General features: G+C 42.8%; 1 protein-coding gene across 2 annotated transcripts in view; it reads left to right on the top strand.

Annotated features, from left to right (window-relative positions):
* The window catches only part of spast (spastin), a 25,361-nt gene extending 5,067 nt beyond the window's left edge, over positions 1-20,294 (top strand). The window contains exons 2-17 of one of the 2 annotated variants that reach the window (XM_076288974.1): positions 658-741; positions 993-1,076; positions 4,152-4,235; positions 4,918-5,105; positions 6,404-6,546; positions 10,799-10,892; positions 11,414-11,488; positions 13,063-13,134; positions 13,363-13,438; positions 13,989-14,080; positions 14,311-14,390; positions 14,583-14,625; positions 15,951-16,030; positions 16,341-16,411; positions 16,633-16,673; positions 17,375-20,294. In XM_076288974.1, the coding sequence (XP_076145089.1) occupies positions 658-741; positions 993-1,076; positions 4,152-4,235; positions 4,918-5,105; positions 6,404-6,546; positions 10,799-10,892; positions 11,414-11,488; positions 13,063-13,134; positions 13,363-13,438; positions 13,989-14,080; positions 14,311-14,390; positions 14,583-14,625; positions 15,951-16,030; positions 16,341-16,411; positions 16,633-16,673; positions 17,375-17,500 (1,433 nt within the window). In that variant the 3' untranslated portion in view covers positions 17,501-20,294. The remainder of the gene's footprint in view (positions 1-657; positions 742-992; positions 1,077-4,151; positions 4,236-4,917; positions 5,106-6,403; positions 6,547-10,798; positions 10,893-11,413; positions 11,489-13,062; positions 13,135-13,362; positions 13,439-13,988; positions 14,081-14,310; positions 14,391-14,582; positions 14,626-15,950; positions 16,031-16,340; positions 16,412-16,632; positions 16,674-17,374) is intronic. The other variant, XM_076288982.1, reaches the window with a different exon arrangement.
* The last annotated feature ends 24 nt before the right edge of the window (positions 20,295-20,318 follow it).

The raw sequence follows: 20,318 nt of genomic DNA on the forward strand, positions 1-20,318 counted from the left end.
GATGTGTGATAACCAGTCCTCTCATGGACAGTAGAGATGTTGTGTTCAAAACCAGTCCTCTCATGGACAGTAGAGATGTGTGATAACCAGTCCTCTCATGGACAGTGGAGATGTTGTGTTCAAAACCAGTCCTCTCATGGACAGTGGAGATGTTGTGTTCAAAACCAGTCCTCTCATGGACAGTAGAGATGTTGTGTTCAAAACCAGTCCTCTCATGGACAGTAGAGATGTTGTGTTCAAAACCAGTCCTCTCATCCTTTCATGGACAGTAGAGATGTTGTGTTCAAAACCAGTCCTCTCATGGACAGTAGAGATGTGTGATAACCAGTCCTCTCATGGACAGTAGAGATGTTGTGTTCAAAACCAGTCCTCTCATCCTCTCATGGACAGTAGAGATGTTGTGTTCAAAACCAGTCCTCTCATGGAGAGTAGAGATGTGGTTTCTGTAATTATTTATAAAGCAGGGGTAGTGGTGCAGCGTTAACGTCACCGACTGATGATCGTTGGACCCGTCCGGTCGGGTTCGATTCCCGCCATTGCAGTCTGTGTGTTGCTTTGAATGAAAGTGTTTGCTAAATATCAGTCAACTTCAACTTCAACTTCGACTTCTGTTATATATTCTGTAACATTCTAACTGATTTCCTGGGCTTCCTCTAGGGCATAAGGAGCAGGCTGTCCAGTGGTACAAGAAGGGCATCGCTGAACTCGAGAAGGGGATCGCCATCGAGGTGACAGGAAATGGTCAGTTCAACATGCTCTTATCGAGACCTCTACCAATAGAGATAATAAATTATTATTACGTAGTACATCCTTACTTTTGTGTACTTGCATTTATATGACAGTGCACGTTTTTGTAAAATTATGTTTTGTCTAAAACCAGATTGAATGGCCAATGTGTTAAATGGATTTTGTCCAGTTTTGTTTAATAGTACTGTACTGTATTCTACTGTATTTCCGTGTCTTATTTCCACCTGTCGGACTCTTTTCTTTAGGGGAAAAGGTGGAGAAAGCGCGCCGTCTCCAGGCCAAAATGAACAGCAACCTCCTCATGGCCAAGGAGCGCCTGGAGCTTTTGGGTAAGACCGTCTGGAGTCACGTCTCAACAACAACTCCTCTGATTGGCCCACGTGTCATTCCTCACAGCAGTTACAGCTCATCTGCTTGGATGACTTTCTGGTTTGTCATGGGACATCACATTCAGGTCCAAGGAGTGGAAGACTTAGGGCTCTTACAGAGTCAACGCATCGCTACGCATACGCGCCCGCAAGGCTACGCATCGCTACGCTTCGGCCGCCATTATGCGTCGATGCGTAGCAAAATGTGTCATCCCAGTTTTTGATACGCGACGCACTGACGCATGCAAAACTATGCGTTGTCGGTGGGGGCGACACTGAGAGTATTGTACATTATGTCAAGTATATGTTATATTTACAGAAGAAGGTTTGAATACAATGGCCAGAGAAGAGGAAACATTATGCAAGCGTATCTTTATTTTACGGTCTATGGAGCTCCACATTGTAGGTTACATGCTATTCATTGTGTATAGCATGATTGTCACTTGGAGGAGACTTCAGACTTGTAGATAACTTACGTTAGTATAGTTAGCTAACCGCTGCTAACGTGCTAGCATCGTCACGTCAGAAAACCATGGGGCTGTGCACATGTGTTAGTGTACATTTATTCACCATATATTAATAAAGTTGAAGTGGCTCTGCAATGTAGGCTATGTTTCTGTTTATTTACAGTACCATGTTCCTTACATGACATGACCCAGTGTCCTTGTAACATGCAGTCAATCCATAGATATATACAGTCAATCTAGCACAGCGAATCACACTCACCTCCCGTCTATAGTTTGTCACCCAACAAAGCTAGATATTACTTTTTATACGTGTCTCCATGTCATACTGGAGTCTTTTTGAGAATTCTAAATTAAATATGATCCGTGGCTCTCCAAAAGAGCCTCTTGGGATGTAACTTTTACAGACAGCTTGAATATCACTCAGAATGTCAGTCACCAGTGACTGCTACCCCCTGTTGCGTGAGCGACGTATTGCATTTCACTTATCGGCCGCGTTGCTTGCGTCCACCGTGTATGGTACGCTCCCGCGTCTGCGTCCCGCGCACGCGGCACTGGTGAGCGCGTGACGAGAATTGCGTCATTTTTACAGCATGCGTCGCGTCTTTGAGTCGACCGAATTTTAAGACCGCGCGTCAAAGTGACGCGTAGACTGCGCATGTGTGAAACGGAACTGCTGTAAACACTCCCCTCCAGTAGGTGGACCACATAGAAGAACAACACTTAAACCTACAAACAAACCTAGACAGAAGAAGACTTGTTTGGTTACCATAACGACGATGGAACAGAGAGAGCGCCTGTCCTCAGCTTGCCTGGCTTTGAGTTACGTGAGACACCATGAAATGGAGTCAACTTCGACCGATTAAAGCCACAATTATCCACAGATACATTCTTTAACATTATATTTAACGGTCACTTTATGTTGTTGAACCCAAAGTATTTCAAGACACCACATTTTAGATGAGTTGGGGACGTAATTATCTGCTGGCCGTTCTCTACGTCACCTGATTGTCGAAACAGGGTGGCTGCATATGGCTCATTGTGGCTACTGGCTATTATATTGGCTTGCTTTGGTCATGAGCCCTGGATCATATCTAAGTAGCCTAATAAGCAAGTAGGCTAAGCTAGTCTCTCAGCTATACCAACAGGTGTGCTGTGTGTGTTCTGGTGGATGATAAATGGAGCGATGCGATGGGCCAGCTTATCAAACTTCCCAGCAGACAGGCGAACGTACTCGTGGTGCTTTTTCCTTCATCAGCTCTTCCTTCATTCAGTGCTCGCACATCCCACGTTATTCTTTTCTTCATGCGTTTCAGGCTTCTTTGGTGGTTGTGTCCTACTTTCAGGCTCGACGTACCGCCCCCAGTTGGTGGGGCAGAGTATCACAGTTAAGCCGTAGTGCGCAGGCGCTAACCTTAACGATTTAAAGTGCATTCAGGACAGCAGAATTTGGAGTATGCTTCACGTCCACGGCAAAAATGACGCACGTCTTGGACACGCGCAAATGTGACGCACGACCATGCCAGAGCCTATGAAACTATGAAAGCCTATTAAACTATGAAAGGGAGCACGTCGCTCGCGTCGCTAACGTTGCTTGCTTGCGTTGACTCTGTAAGAGCCCTTAAGCATGTAGTTTTCACGTCACCATAGAGTACGTCACCATAGAGTGCAGTTATGAAGTTCAAACTGACTTTGTTCCACAATTCCATCTGGCTCATGTCTATAGGAGACAGTAGTAAGAATCAAGTTAGAACGCTATGGTTACATTGTGTAACTGCATAGATTATAAGGCTCCATTCACTAAGCACCATAGATATTTTCAACTTCACTCTCACCGAACCGCCTGTCGCCTGTGTCAGTTCACCTCGAGCATGCTGGGAATGTGGCATGATTCTATTTCCTTCCTCTCCTTCCTCCTCCTCCTCTTCTCTCGGCTGTGATTCAGAGCCTTGGCTTGATGTGAAATTTTGCTTGGTCGTGTGGAGTTGGTTGTCGTCACCTTCCAGCTTGCTGTGACCTGCGCAAATCCTCTCCCTGTCTTGGTTGGAGTCAGTTGCACTCTCTCTCTCTCTCTCTCTCTCTCTCTCTCTTTCTCAAATTGATTTGTTTGATGCCCTCAACCCAGAAGATCCAAATTCAGCTGGCTGGATTATAATCTCTGGGTCTGATCCCTCTCTATGCCACCTTCCCCAATACACTGCTTGCTCTCAGACCTGATCATCAGACCATTGCTTGGCCGATATTTGGACAAAAGCGTCTGCTAAATACCATCACCATAAAACATGTTCACTTTTCCGCTTTTCAGTTTTTAATGATTCTTTATATGGGCATTATTGGTTTATTTATTTTTTGGGGGGTTGTTGCTCGTAAGCTTCGGCTTTCTGCCCCCTTTGTGTTGCTGGTTGATGGTTTATTTTTTGTCTTTCCTCTCCACTTATGGGTTCCATTATCTCTCCCCATTGTGTTTCTCCTCCTCTTCCTCCTCATCTTCCTCCTCCTCCTCTTCCTCCTCTTCCTCCTCCTCTTCCTCCTGTCTTGGGTGTGTTTTACCCCCTCCCACCGCCCCATGTAGCCACGCTGCGCTCAGGGCCCTCTCAGGGAGACCTGTACACTGACAATCTGAACCAGCCCTACCCCAACGGCCATATACACTCAGGTGGGTCTCCACACCAGGGGCACGTTCAAGAGCATCTGGCACATGGCACACACAAACCAACACACAGTGGTAGTAGAGCATGCATGCAGCATATACTGGTGACGTTCAAAACTGGTGGAAATCATTCAGTTGCCAAGATACACTGTGATTGGGAAATTTTTGTCACGCAAAATATGTTTTCATTTGTTTTTTTGCATCATTTCAGTACAATATTCCTCTACATAACACTAACTGATTAGGCAGTATCTGTTTTGATTAGGGCTCGTAGTGTGACGTTTATAAGGATCTTCAGACTATGTCAATAGGGCTATATATAATAATGATAATAACATTTAATTACAACATTTTTAATGAAGACTGAGAATGATTAACTGATGATGTACCAACCTGTGTGGTTGACCTCCTCCTGTAGTTACTGGGGCAACGTCAATAGAAATTGTAACATTATTTTAATGAATACTGAGAAATGAATGATCATGAGTGACCCTGGATCAATTTTAATCAAACACTCTCTCTCTCTCTCTCTCTCTCCCTCTCTCTCCCCCTGCCTCTCTCTATTTCTCTCTCTCTCCCTCTCTCTCTCTCTGTCTCTCCCCCCGCCCTCTCTCTCTCTCTCCCTCTCTCTTTTGTTTCTCTATCTGCCCCCCCCCTTTTTTCCTCCTTTATGGTTGACACCCTGTAGTCACGGGGGCCGTCCCCAAGAAGAGGGAGCCGGTGTCCCAGCCCAGCAGCCACGTGCAGCCCCAGCCCCGGCCCAAAGCCCAGCCCAAGAGCCAGCCCAGCGGTGGGGGCTTCTCTGGAGCCCAGCGGGCCCACAACACCAGCGGCTCCAACGCACGACCAGCCTCCCACACTGCCAGCAACCATCGGGTAAAGGCTAGTTCACACCACACCACTTTGGAAAATGCAACCATCGGGGTAAAGGCTAGTTCACACCACACCACTTTGGAAAACGCAACAATCGGGGTAAAGGCTAGTTCACACCACACAACTTTGGAAAACGCAACCATCGGGGTAAAGGCTAGTTCACACCACACCACTTTGGAAAACGCAACCATCGGGGTAAAGGCTAGTTCACACCACACAACTTTGGAAAACGCTAAAGAGCAACCTTCGGCTAAAGGCTAGTTCACACCACACGACTTTGGAAACACTAAACAGCAACCATCGGGTAAAGGCTAGTTCACACTACGCCACTTTGGAAAATGCAACCATCGGGGTAAAGGCTAGTTCACACCACACAACTTTGGTAAACGCAACCATCCGGGTAAAGGCTAGTTCACACCACACAACTTTGGAAAACGCTAAAGAACAACCTTCGGCTAAAGGCTAGTTCACACCACACGACTTTGGAAACACTAAACAGCAACCATCGGGTAAAGGCTAGTTCACACTACGCCACTTTGGAAAACGCAACCATCGGGGTAAAGGCTAGTTCACACCACACAACTTTGGAAAACGCTAAAGAGCAACCTTCGGCTAAAGGCTAGTTCACACCACACGACTTTGGAAACACTAAACAGCAATCTTCGGCTAAAGGCTAGTTCACACCTACCGACTTTGGAAACACTAAACAGCAACCATCGGGTAAAGGCTAGTTCACACTACGCCACTTTGGAAAGCGCAACCATCGGGTAAAGGCTAGTTCACACCACACTACTTTGGAAAAAACGCAACCATCGGGGTAAAGGCTAGTTCACACCACACGACTTTAGAAACACTAAATAGCAACCATCGGGTAAAGGCTAGTTCACACCACACCACTTTGGAAAGCGCAACCATCGGGTAAAGGCTAGTTCACACCACACCACTTTGGAAAACGCAACCATTGGGGTAAAGGCTAGTTCACACCACACGACTTTAGAAACACTAAACAGCAACCATCGGGTAAAGGCTAGTTCACACCACACCACTTTGGAAAACGCAACCATCGGGTAAAGGGTAGTTCACACCACACCACTTTGGTACATTCAACCTACTATGATTTCATGTCAATGTAGGGAACTTAATCAAGGGAATATGTAAAAAACGTCAAGTAAACAAGGAAGGATTGAAGAATCAAAGACAGACATTCATGAGAAATGTGCTGCAGACATTAAGAATGTTGGAAGTTTTTTGACCAAAGACGTGGGCCCGTATTTGTGTGTTCTGTGCGTGTGTGTCTCAAGGGGGCCGCGGGGAAATCAGGTAACCGTGGAAACGGGAAGCAGGCCACACCCACGTCGACACCAGCGAGGAAGCGAGATATGAAAAACTTCAAGAACGTGGACAGCAAGCTGGCCAACCTCATCATCAACGAGATCGTGGACAGGTGAGAATATTTGAAAATGCTGTCACCTGATTAATGTCACACAGCTTAGTAGTGTAGCTTAGTAATGACTTAGTAGTGTAGCCGTGTAATGTCTACAACAGTTCACAAAAATATGTTAAATGTTAAAATGTTTGCTTATATCAGCGTTAGCACCCATGGCGCATGCTCTGAAACCTCTCCTTCCATTTGTGGGAGAATGACCACAGCTTTCTAAAACGGCATGTGTCAAGTGGTTGGGAGATTTCCGGTACATTTTGAGCCTCTTGCCCATACACTCCCCTCGCCTGTTCGTTTCTGACAGTGACTCTATTCCAATCCGTGTACCTCCGTCAGTACTCTTGAAGCGCACTACACAATGAAGTGCGCTATGCGCGTTTTCTTACTTGTATAGTGTGTGAATTTCAGGAGGGTAGGGTAATCTCAAATCAAACACCAACTCTGTGCACTTAACAGAAATGACGATCGTAACATTTAAATAGCCCGACCGATAAAGGATTTTGAAGGCCGATACCGATACAAATATTTGTTGATTTGAAAATCCGATATTTCGATATATCGGCCGATATATATATATATATTTTTTTTTTTCAGAAACGCGCAACAAAACATTAACAGATTTCCCTAACATTAGTTATTTGTAGTTATTTATGAGTATTGACTAAAATAATATGATAATGCATTTCAAAAACAAACTTGTTTATTTTTAAATAATATTGTCACAGTGGAACATAGAAATATATTAAAGTTCTGATAAATAAAATGTATAAAAATAAAAAGCTTAAGATATGAAACTTAGTCTTTTGAACAAAAACATAATAACAACCAAATCAAAGTTACCAGTATTAAAAGACTTAGCAAGCTTCATAAATATAACTTTGAACTAAGACTTAATAATTACAAAAAAGAATGATGACATTATTACTATCATCATCATTTGTATTATCATTAAACAAGATAAAGGTCACTCTTAAATGTTTGAGTGTGCGTGTGTAATAATTAGTTCCTATTGCCTTATAAGCTACCTTATAAACTCAATGTCAGCTTGCTTATCCCTTTACCTGCACTTTTAAAATTATTTCCATCAAGCTACATCAAACCATTTTCAATCATCAGTTGCTGCCTGCCTTCTAAAACCTACTATTTAGTGATCTAAATCCATTATGTAACGCGTTAATGCGGCTGAACGACAGTCTGAAACGCACACTTGGCATCATTGGATTTCACACACGTGTAAAAGAAAAGCTAACTTTAATGCACAAGCTACGTTTTGCACAAGCTTGATACTTTTTCTCTATGTCTAAATGTTCACTCCTCGCACGTATTACTTACATTTTACAATGCAGGGACTGTAACTACAGATATACTAGTTATAAATCATTACTTTATTTAGGCAGAAAAAGTTCATTGTGGTTTCCAAGCTCCTTAATGTTAACGTTAGCGGTCTTCCACTGATATTCATGGCATTAGCTAGCTTTGTGGTTAGCTAGTCTATGATGAGCCTAATTTAGCAATGGATAACGTCATACTGCAAATTGTAAAACATACGCTTTCAAAATAACAGGCCGGGGAGAGATGATACGTCTCACTGCTATAACTGTCACGCTATTAAAGAAATACATCTTCAGTCACATTGTCAAAAGTTAAAAGGACAGACAGTCAACTACACTGTAACAACGTAACGTAGGCCTAATTACTAGCGAATTCCGCTTCACTCTTGGCTTATTTAACAGCAGCAAAACTGGACATTGTTTTCACGAATTTTGTCATGCTTATTTGAGTTAAGAGAACTGATGGGGATGTTCTTTTAATTGTTATTTCAAGCAATGTATGTCTCGTGACCAAATCACCATGAACACACTTCACTGATGATCTCACTCGCGGATAACTGGTTCTCTCTGCCCGACTCTGGCTGGATCAGCAGGTTGCAGGATGTGTGGCGCGTTATACACGAGTGTTGCCAGCAGGGACGGTGTAGAGTGCCCTCTTGTGGACAAACTATACAACGCCAACACTCATGACATGGTTGAAGGGTGTTTCGTCCGTTTTTATTTTATTTTTAAAATATTCATTTACCGGCCATTATAAATGCCGATACCGATAGTTTGGAAAATGCCTAATATCGGCCGATAATATCGGCCCGCCGATAAATCGGTCGGGCTCTACATTTAAACATACCGTAACATTACATACATACATAAGTGGGTGATTCTCCAACTATGGTACTTTTTCTGTCCTTGACATATATTTAAAAAAATAAAAAACATTTCCACTTTTTAATTTTTTTCACACTTACTACATATTTAGGGGAACCTATATATAAAAAAATCATTGTTCAATTATGTTGTTTTTTATAAAATATAAGACATTTTATATGCGTTTTTTACTATTTTGCCTCTGTCCCTAGGCCAGACTTTGGGTCTTCGACCTTATCTCACTTAAAATCTAATACTGATATAATTTTAAATTCAAACAGAAAGTATGCATTATAACCCAATTCATTCAAATCTACTATTTGTTTTTATATTTCTTTTTGATTTGGCATATTTTAAACATGTTAAACACTTGTCCCTTGGGTTCACCGTCATTTCCACACCTCTGCATAAAATGCAATCCCAGGCTCAGTATTCTAGATTTGTATACTCCGTAACAATAGCAACTGACACTCCAGAGGGCTCCACATGGCTGAATCAAAGAATGATCCCAGCAGAGGTTAATACATAGGAGATATATCAAGGTAAATATGAGAAATACCACAAGTATGTTTATTGTACGTCATTTCTGAACCGCTCATAATTCATTCCGATGGGAAAAATTCTGGATTTTTACAATTTCATTAGGTGTAATTTGAGATTATTTAATGCTAACTCTAAAACTAACACTAACAGGCTAGTCAAACATGAGATATTAGAGGGAAAGTGGAAAAAATGTCATTTCCACGACGGCTTGTTTTTGTTCGGTTGTGGAAATGACCATTGCTTTTGCCATTGTCTGGAAAAATGTCAAAAAAAACATATTATTCCATAAAAATCAGCACAGCCAACTTCAGGGCAGGTATCTAGGCATACTGGGGAAACAAATTATGCCAGTAATATTTTAATTAAAAATGTTTCATTTTCTGAAAATGTTCAGGTCCAAAAAGTACCATAGTTGGAGAATCACCCAAGTACAGAAGTATGCGTGTTGGAACACAGTCTGTGTGTACTGATGTAAGTTGATGGAAGTTGGTTTTCTGAAGACTGCAACCAACAACTGCCGACTTTAGAACTTTTGGTGTTGGTTGGCGTTTGTTGGGGCAGTGTAAAAGCTGCCAGTGTAAAAGCACTGGAAAGGATATTAGGACCTTTGCATTTGCTTGTCCGGTTCCTCCACACGCACTCCTTCTCTGACTGGATGTGTATTGATTAATGACCAATGACCAATCCCACGATCACGAGTGCTATATTGCTTTTATACAACAATTCTACCACAAACTAAATAATCTAACAACACCCCAATATTGTTTAAAAATGTTAATTTCGACATCGTTCTTACGCGTCAAAAAATAGTTCCCTTTTCAATAGACAGCGTCTTGGTTGCTAGGTAACCAACATTCCAGATCCCTCGTTACGGGTCTTTGTGGTTTACGTGTCTTCTTGAAAGAAATGTTGAAAGTCGGGCTGAAATCACATTCATATCTAGGTTTGCTGCATGCATGTTACAAGGACACTGGGCCATGTCATGTAAGGGACATGGTACTGCAAAAAAACGGAAACATAGCCTACATTGCAGAACCACTCAACTTTATTAATTTATGGTGAATAAATGTTACACTACTGTGCACAGCCTGACATGACGATGCTAGCACGTTAGTTATCTACAAGTCTCCTCCAAGTGACAATCATATTATACACAATGCTGACAATGCTGAGAACAATTAGCATCCTAGTTTATCTTACTTACATTAAGTTGACTGTGTGGCTTAATCCACAGATGTGGTGAAGCACTGTTTCGTTATGGTTTGCTAAGGAGTAACCCTTTGCTTAAAATAGTGGAGAGCTGGGATGAGAACATTGTGTCAAATCTTTGCATTGTATCGCGGAGTGATTTATTATTAGCTGTGCTGAGTCTGAGTTGAAATGTCCAGGGATATTCCAACTCATGGAATGTCTCTCGGCCAATCAGAAACAAATAAATAGTTCCATAGAACCCAATTGTTGTATAATGTGTGATATGTAATGTGATTGTTGTGTATTGATCTGTCGCCGTTGTGCAGCGGCTCCTCTGTGAAGTTTGACGACGTCGCCGGACAGGAGCTGGCCAAGCAGGCCCTGCAGGAGATAGTCATCCTCCCCGCGCTACGGCCAGAGGTAAGGGAGAGTGTGTGCGTGTGCGTGTGCGTGCGCGCGTGTGCGTGTGTGTCGCCATCCTACCCGCACTACGGCCAGAGGTGAGGGAGAGCGAACGCACCAGTCATATACTGTACATGGACTCGGAGATCAGGCTAAAGAGTGCCACAGTGTTGGGATGGGGTGGGGTTAGCTTAAAGGCTTTGTGGATGGGCAGGGAGTCGGGTTCTGTACTGCACTGGTGTATGGTTGTGTCTGACCAATTTACAGTATATCAACATAGTGTGTGTGCGTGCGTGCGTGTGTGCGTGCGTGTGCACATGTGAGAGGGAAAGTGACAGAGTATTTGTGTGTGTGTGTGTGTGTTAGGGAGAGAATGTGTGTGTGTGTGTGTGTTTTTGTTTTGTTTTCATTTCTGTTATCTGCCCCAATGTCTAGATGTTCATGATTATGTCTCTGTGCGACTGTTAGTCAAATCAACTAGATTTCTGTCTGCATATTTGACTCCTCAACCTTGATCGCTAGTTTTGTCTCCATTCCAGTTGTTTACCGGTCTCAGGGCGCCAGCTAGAGGCCTTCTCCTCTTTGGACCTCCTGGCAACGGCAAGACCATGCTGGTAAGATGGCCCTCAGTTTGGTTCAGTAACACAGGCAAGACCATGCTGGTAAGATGGCCCTCAGTTTGGTTCAGTAACACAGGCAAGACCATGCTGGTAAGATGGCCCTCAGTTTAGTTTAATAACACAGGCAAGACCATGCTGGTAAGATGGCCCTCAGTTTGGTTTAATAACACAGACAAGACCATGCTGGTAAGATGGCCCTCAGTTTGGTTTAATAACACAGGCAAGACCATGCTGGTAAGATGGCCCTCAGTTTGGTTCAGTAACACAGGCAAGACCATGCTGGTAAGATGGCCCTCAGTTTGGCTTAATAACACAGGCAAGACCATGCTGGTAAGATGGCCCTCAGTTTGGTTCAGTAACACAGGCAAGCCCATGCTGGTAAGATGGCCCTCAGTTTGGTTCAGTAACACAGGCAAGACCATGCTGGTAAGATGGCCCTCAGTTTGGTTCAGTAACACAGGCAAGACCATGCTGGTAAGATGGCCCTCAGTTTGGTTCAGTAACACAGGCAAGACCATGCTGGTAAGATGGCCCTCAGTTTGGTTTAATAACACAGGCTGGTGCTCAGAAGAACCTCCCTTTAAAGAGTCCAGTGAATTTCTTGTGAACCACCCTTTAAAAAGTCCAGTGAATCTCTTGTGAACCACCCTTTAACTCATTGAATGCCAAGCTGTTTTCGGAAGCTTTGTCCTAGAGTGCCAGCAATTTAAACCATTGTTGATGATTTTTGTACAGCCACAGCATATTCTGTGTTATAGCTATGAACACATACAATGGTTCGTTTAAAAGGTGAGACTTTAAGCTCTCAGTGGGTGCAAACCGTGTATTTATACACGCCTCTGTTCCTGATAAATCCCACGCTAAACAGTGGCTAGTTTTCATCAAAATCCCTGTTTTTTTTTCTAGAAATGGAGATATTGCGTCTTTTATGAGTCACTATCACCGACATATTCGGCACTCTGGCAAGGGCGTGCCCTCTTGCAAGCGCGACTCGGCCTACCACCCACTCCGCTAGGCCTGGCTCGTGGTGGAGATGGAACTCCCTCCTCAGCACGGTGTTCAGTCACTCCTTGTAATGTTTTTGACCTGTCGTGGTCAGAGTCATCTTGTCTTAGTAGAAAGGTGGACTCATCCAACGTTGTCTGGCGAAAACGCACCTGCTGCAATATCTTTTTCTTCAACTTTTTCATTTCTCCCTTCAGCACCTGAGAAGTGTTGCCTGCAAAGTTTCTGGGAAGAGATCTAACGAGACCTGCCACCTAGTGATATAGTGATAAACCCACGAAAATAAATGACCTGATTTTGACCTGGCGTGCATGTCACTGATAGGCTAATCAGTGACTGATTCGAAACAAAGCGGCAACCATCAAAAGCCGAGTTAAGATCAAAACATCCAGATAAAATGTCCAGATCTTGCGTTTTCATGAGTTTTCGATCGTCATATATTTCATTTCCATTCATCACAGAGTTCCCAAAATCACATACAAGGTGTGTTAGAGTGTCTAGTTTCGTAATAATAAAAAAAGCTAAAAACGTAATATTACGTTTTTTTTTTTTTTTACCACCAGGCCAAAGCAGTTGCTATGGAATCAAACGCCACCTTTTTCAACATCAGCGCTGCCAGTCTTACCTCAAAATACGTGAGTCTTCTTCATTTCTCATTTTGGACGTTTCTATTTCAGTCTTTGATAAGGTAGTCAGTTAAAAAGCATAACTAGGATTCATACGATTATATGTGGAAATGAATTAAGTTACAGGTGCAGCAATGGTTTTGTTCAGCTGTATTTGAATGTCTCTCGCTGCTGTTTTGCACTGTTGAAAACATGCCAGTGCAAATCACTGAGACAAGCCTTGTGTTCGGCTCCTAGGTAGGGGAAGGGGAGAAGTTGGTGAGAGCCCTGTTTGCTGTGTCTAGGGAGCTACAGCCGTCGATTATCTTCATTGGTAAGCACTTCTTTTCTTTCTTTCTTTCTTTCTTTCTTTCTTTCTTTCTTTCTTTCTTTCAAGGCAGACAAGGATGTCATACATTTATTATTTAGTAGTGTCTGTGGAATCTTAAGTTTGGAATGCATACTGTGGAAGTCCTAGGCTATGAGAGGCACTTTGCTCATGGCCAAATAGCTTCATTTAAATGCACTGATTTGCATTAAAGCAGAGCTCAGCATATTTGCCATTAGAGGCTCTCTCAGTTATTGGATGGGGACTGTGCTGCTCTTGATGTGGAGCTGAGCCACATGCATAGATATTCCTCACTTGAGCTCTGTGTGTGTTTACTCAGGCCTGGTGTTTGTGTTTGATTGCTTTGGTCTGTTATGTTATTGTGTTATTACTAGGAGACTTGTGTTGTGTTTTTAGTTGGTTAACATGCAGCAGTGGTCTTTCTCAGAGCCCTCTCTCATTCTCAGTCTTGAACCAAAGAGGGTTTTGGCAGCTCTGTGTGTCATTGATTGGAACTGTTCTATGAGCAATTACTAATGTATGTTGTAACCTGCAGATGAGATTGACAGCCTGCTGTGTGAGAGGAGAGAGGGGGAGCACGACGCCAGCAGGCGCCTCAAGACAGAGTTCCTCATTGAGTTTGATGGGGTAAGGACTGTGTGTGTGTGTGTGTGTGTGTGTGTGCGTGTGTGTGTGTGTGTGTGTGTGTGTGTGTGTGTGTGTGTGTGTGTGTGTGTGTGTGTGTGTGTGTGTGTGTGAGAGTGTGTGGGCAGAGTAATGGGTTAGTGATAAAATAGTAGCATTTATTTAGTGTTTAGTCAATGTTGGTGTGTGTGACTACTGTCAGTAGTCTTACGTGTGTGTGTGTGTGTGTGTAGGTGCAGTCGGCTGGGGATGATCGGGTGTTGGTGATGGGGGCGACTAATCGGCCACAGGAGCTGGATGAGGCTGTTCTCAGGTACTGGGGATCGCTTCACCTTTACCCTACCTGGTGTACTACAAAATATGTTCCTGTGCACCTACAGTATACACCATGGGCATGTAAACATTGACAAATTATTCATATAAGATTGACATTTGCTGCTGTTTCTGTGATCTTAATAAACACAAATTGCTCTTTTAACATCAAAGCTCTCTGTCATGTCCACAGGCGATTTGCAAAGCGCATCTATGTGGCGTTACCAACTGAAGAGGTACGTTCTTACTTACTTAGTTGCTTTTCTGGCTGTTTGTTTTTATAGAGTTTGGAGTCTGCACCCCATAAGCCCATTGGTACATTGATATTTCTCTCCTTAATGTGTACATCACATGCGCTACAAATCTGTTTCAGTAGATCTATATCCATCATCGATTTGAATTTATTCCAGACTCGACCCATCTTGCCTCAATGCACTGCATGTGCAACACTGTTTCAATGCCTTTCATTATAACAGCCAACCCGCCTACCCTCATAATTACAACTGTTTGATTGTGGCTTTATTGTGTCATAAATGCAACTTTATTGTGTCTTAATAGTGACTTTATTCTGTGTTAATAGTGACTTTATTCTGTCTTAATTTGCGGATTTATTCTGTCTTAATAGTGGCTTTATTCTGTTTTAATAGTGACTTGATTATGTCTAAATAGTGACTTTATTCTGTCTTAATAGTGGCTTTATTCTGTTTTAATAGTGACTTGATTCTGTCTAAATAGTGACTTTATTCTGTCTTAATAGTGGCTTTATTCTGTTTTAATAGTGGCTTGATTCTGTCTAAATAGTGACTTTATTGTGTCTTAATCGGGCAGCCGTGGCCTACTGGTTAGCACTTCGGACCTGTAATCAGTTCGATCCCCGACCAGTAACCAGTTTATGATTAGGATGATTGGGGGGTTGACATCAAAATCATGTCATTCGGATGTGTTTTGAGAAAGTTCGATTGTACCGTTTTCAGTCAAAACTCGTAGCCTGGAAGTTAGCAGGGCATATCAATTTTGCTGCTACAAAATGCTATTTTTAAAGCCAAACCGAAGTATCCCGAGGTCTTTATGTGGTCGGATAGAGAGTCTAGAATGAATTTCATCAAGCCAGTACCTTTCCGGAAATGTTGCCATCTTTGCTGCCATCTTTAGGGGAAAGTCCGTAGGAGTCGATTGCTGAGTGTGTCGTAACACGATCTGGAAATTCACAATTTCGTCGCCATTCTGGACTCTCTATCCGACCACATAAAGACCTCGGGATACTTCGGTTTGGCTTTAGGGACCCTCTACTCACTATCACGTAAGTGTTATGTTGTTTGGAACTGTAGAAGAGGTATAAAAATAGCGTTTTGTAGCGGCGAAATTGATATGCCCTGCTCACTTTCAGGCTACGAGTTTTGACTGAAAACGGTACAATCGAACTTTCTCAAAACACATCCGAATGACATGATTTTGATGTCAGCTCAATGTATGTACCCCCAAAAATCGATCTAAAGTGCATTTTACTCCGGATAATTCCTTTAATAGTGGCTTTATTCTGTTTTAATTGCTTTTATCACAGACACGTCTGAAACTGCTCAAGAACCTCCTGGGGAAACATGGCAACCCTCTCAACCAGAAGGAGCTGTCCCAGCTCGCCAGGTAACGAGCGTCCAGACATCAGCCAGCTGTCTGTCAGCAGCAGTCACGCTCACACAAGCTTTCACTTCCTGTCTCTCTCTTGCCATGAGTCGGTGGCTTGGACATGTTTTCCAGAAGTATCTATTTGTTTATATTCAATGTCTGTACTCTGCTGTCTCAAATCACCACAATACCTCAATGTCTTTTTGCTATGTTTTTGCGTTTTTGTTTACTAGTTAGTTGTCTTTACAAATGTGTGTGTGTGTGTGTGTGTGTGTGTGTGTGTGTGTGTGTGTGCTATTTTAATGGGATTGGTTCCGGTGTGTTTCAGATTGACAGACGGCTACTCAGGGAGTGACCTGACGTCACTAGCTAAAGACGCTGCTCTTGGGCCCATTCGAGGTGACTACTGGCAATCCCTTTGCTATCAATTGTTTCTTTACACGTATTCTGCTAACATGTTGAAATGTAGTAGGAAGATCTGTCTCTAGCCTGTCATTTTTCTTTAATTCACTTCTAATTTGCCATAGTTTTTATTTATCTTTTTCCAAATTGGCTGACTATAACTGACCTTGTACTGATCTTGTGAACGATGTCTTATAGTCTAATTTCCTCTGTTTCAGAGCTACGACCTGAACAAGTCAGAAACATGTCTGCAAATGAGGTTAGTCTCTCATTTAGTCGTTTAAAGGAGTTGCCCTGTCAACTTACAAAAGTTAAGCTTGGAATATGTCGTATAAGTTGGCTGTTTTAAATGTTTTAGGGTGAAATTAAATATGTTGGCGTATAAAAGGATGTAATCTGTAATAAGTGACTAAATGAGCATTAGGTGAATTGTTGTAAATGTGGCTAATGCCATAAGAGTAAATATCAATGAGATGTAATGTTAAAGGTAAAAAAGATTTTTGTGGGTAGAAGGGTGCCCCCACTCCATGTAATGTTAAAGGAGTACCCTGTAATATTTCCCCCGTAATGTGCCCCCACTCCATGTAATGTTAAAGGAGTACCCTGTAACATTTCCCCCGTAATTTGCCCCCACTCCAGATGAGATGTAATGTTAAAGGAGTACCCTGTTACATTTCCCCTGTTATGTGTCCCCACTCCAGATGAGATGTAATGTTAAAGGAGTACCCTGTAACATTTCCCCCCATAATGTTAAAGGAGTACCCTGTAACATTTCTCCCCGTAATGTGCCCCTACTCCAGATGAGATGTAATGTTAAAGGAGTACCCTGTAACATTCCCCCCCGTAATGTTAAAGGAGTACCCTGTAACATTTCCCCCGTAATGTGCCCCCACTCCAGATGAGATGTAATGTTAAAGGAGTACCCTGTAACATTTCCCCCGTAATGTGCCCCCACTCCAGATGCGTAACATCCGCTTCAGTGACTTCCTGGAGTCCCTGAAGAAGATCAAGCGCAGCGTGAGCCCCCACACCCTGGAGCAGTATGTGCGCTGGAACCAGGAGTACGGGGACACCACTGCCGTCTGACCCCTTCACCTTTGACCTCTTGACCCTGACATCTCACCCCGCCCTTCCTGCTGCTGCTGATGATGATGCTCACCCTTACCGCTAGGGGGCAGTGTGAGGGAGATGTAGAGACTAAAGCTGGACTTGGGGGAGAGAAAGCGTCCTTTGTTTTTGTTTTTAAAAAAAAGAAATTAAAAAAAAACCATCAAAACGGGTTCGTGGAAGAGAAGGAAGAAGAAAAGGAGGAGGAAGGATGGAAAGATGGAGGGAGGTGCGTTTAATAACAGCTATTTCCAAAATAGGCTTCAGTTGAAACACACACACACACACACACACACACACACACACACACACACACACACAGATGCAGCAGTTTTGTTTTTTGTCTTTTTTATTGTGTATATAATTTCTCTCTCAGTAACGTTTACCGGTAAAGTTAACGTACCCCTCTAAATCACACACTCCTCAGAAATGCTTCCTGCAGACAGACGAGCAAGAGAGTGCAAAGGGATTGTTTTCTTTCCCACTCCAGCAAAAAAAAACAAAAAAAACAACATGGTCACCTTGACCAGTGTCGCCCAGTTGAACTAGAATATTCTACTACAACATCCAGTGACACAGAGATGCCTGACTAACAAATGACAGTGTGCAGAAAAGACTTAAACTGTTTTATACTTCTGACATCCAAGCAAGGGTCCTTAAATGCTATAGTACAGGAGCATCCTAGCAAGGGTCCTTTAATGCTAGAGTACAGGAGCATCCTAGCAAGGGTCCTTTAATGTTAGAGTACAGGAGCGTCCTAGCAAGGGTCCTTTAATGCTAGAGTACAGGAGCATCCTAGCAAGGGTCCTTTAATGCTGGAGTACAGGAGCATCCTAGCAAGGGCCCTTTAATGCTGGAGTACAGGAGCATCCTAGCAAGGGTCCTTTAATGCTGGAGTACAGGAGCATCCTAGCAAGGGTCCTTTAATGCTAGAGTACAGGAGGTTCCAAACAAAGGTCCTTAATGTAGTATAGGTACATCCAAGCAAGGTCCTCACTATAGTACAGGTGAATCTAGTGGACTGTGCTAGTGGACTGTGGCGCTGGTCCAGGAGGTTCCCACCCCGGTAGGTGTGACCCTAGCCTCTGTGCCTTAGGGCCTGGGTGGAAATAGACATGCACATCTCCATCTGGAGTCCAACATGACAACTCATACTAAATAACAGTGAATGTGGGTAAACGCCGCTGTGATTGGGGTCTCCGTGTGTTTTGGCTGTGTTCACACGTTTCAGAAGTGCACATTCGTAACGGTGCATTTGGTGTAAAGCTATGAAGTGGTTTGAGAAAAATCTCTTTGTACCTGACACTTGGTACTTGCACTTTCCAAGTGCAGACAGCACATCTGTCTCTGGAATTGAGCCGGAAAATCCATGGGAATAACGCACTATTACCAAGGAGACATGTTGGAATATTGTGCCAATGGAGGAAAACATTTATCACTATACTTGGCCTCCCTCTCACATTCCCAGCTCAAGTCCAAGTTTCGAGTGAAATTGTTGTTAAGCACTTCTTGTATAATATGATTATAGTATAGTGTATCTGTTTGCAGAGTGCAGTTTGCTGTGAGTGAAGCTAGATCAAGTAAAAAAAAAAAAAAAAAAAAAGACTAGTATGCTGCTCTATTGGCATCTTTGCTGTGATTTGGTGGGTTAGGAGCCACAGAGCTTTTGAAGAGATATAGCATGTTTGATATGGAAGTGTGATGTCACCCAAAATGCTTTTTATGATTTGCTTCTCTATTGTTTGCCTAGATTAATCCTGTTGGAGTATGTGTGTACAGTGTACAGTACTGACAGTGCATGCAGTGCAGCGGACAGCACCATAGAGGTTACTGGCGCCGTTTACAGTAGATATTTACTAGCTGCAAACATCTCATCCAATGAGTAGTGAATGGGAAGTGTTTGTGTGTGTGCGTGTGTGGCCATAGACTTAAAAAAAAAAAAATCTGTTCTGTATCGATTCAATTTTGGGAAAAATACAATCTGCATTATACTATAGGTGTAATGGTAAATATATTTAAATCAAGACGTGGTGGAAAATACAATAAAATACAAAATCTTGATTTATTGAATCGAAATTGAATTGACACATGCACTTAACTTCAGCTGATATTGCTGAGTCTGTAGATGCTCATCGCTGTGTCACTTCTGAGGGATGGATCGTTGGACCCGACCCCCTTTCTCCCCCTCGCTCACACCATTACGGAGGAGACGTTGTAGTGATTCAGTAGTGTCGCTACTGAGGGATCTATTCATTTATGCAGCACTTCCTAAGTTCAGTCATACTCCCTTGTACAGCTTCACCTAGGAGAAACTCGAAGCAATTTACTGTACGTGGGCAAGTAATGGGGCTAATTGGTAAACCCTCAGACTGTTTGAAAACACTCCAGTCCAAAGATTCTAGAGCGGAGTGCATAGCACTCTAAAATCTTTCCTCCAGATGACAAAGACGTAACCAGACAAAACAACACCATGTTGTAGGCTTTTTGTTTCAGTAAATATTCTCCAGGTATGACCTTGATGATGCACACGTCCTTGACCTCCTGCAGTTCCAACTCAAGGCAGGCCTTGGTCTTAATCCTTAATTGTTGAGTCTTCCTAAGGACTAGTCTAGTATAAAATGAAGTGTGAATGTATGTCTTGTACACGGTTTCAATCTTTTTATGTCTCAGAATGTGAAATATGATTGTAAAGTTGTGGGTACCGAATACGCCTTAACCGCCGGTATGACTGGTATGTAAGCAAGCATGGTATTCTAATAAATCTATAAACAATTGTCAGTGTCTGTCTTTTTCCTGT

The sequence above is a fragment of the Alosa pseudoharengus genome, unplaced genomic scaffold, assembly GCF_046254945.1.
Source record: "Alosa pseudoharengus isolate Yale_2024_CS ecotype anadromous, Long Island Sound unplaced genomic scaffold, YU_APseudo_1.1 YU_APseudo_1.1_scf_1, whole genome shotgun sequence".
Lineage (NCBI taxonomy): Eukaryota > Metazoa > Chordata > Actinopteri > Clupeiformes > Clupeidae > Alosa > Alosa pseudoharengus.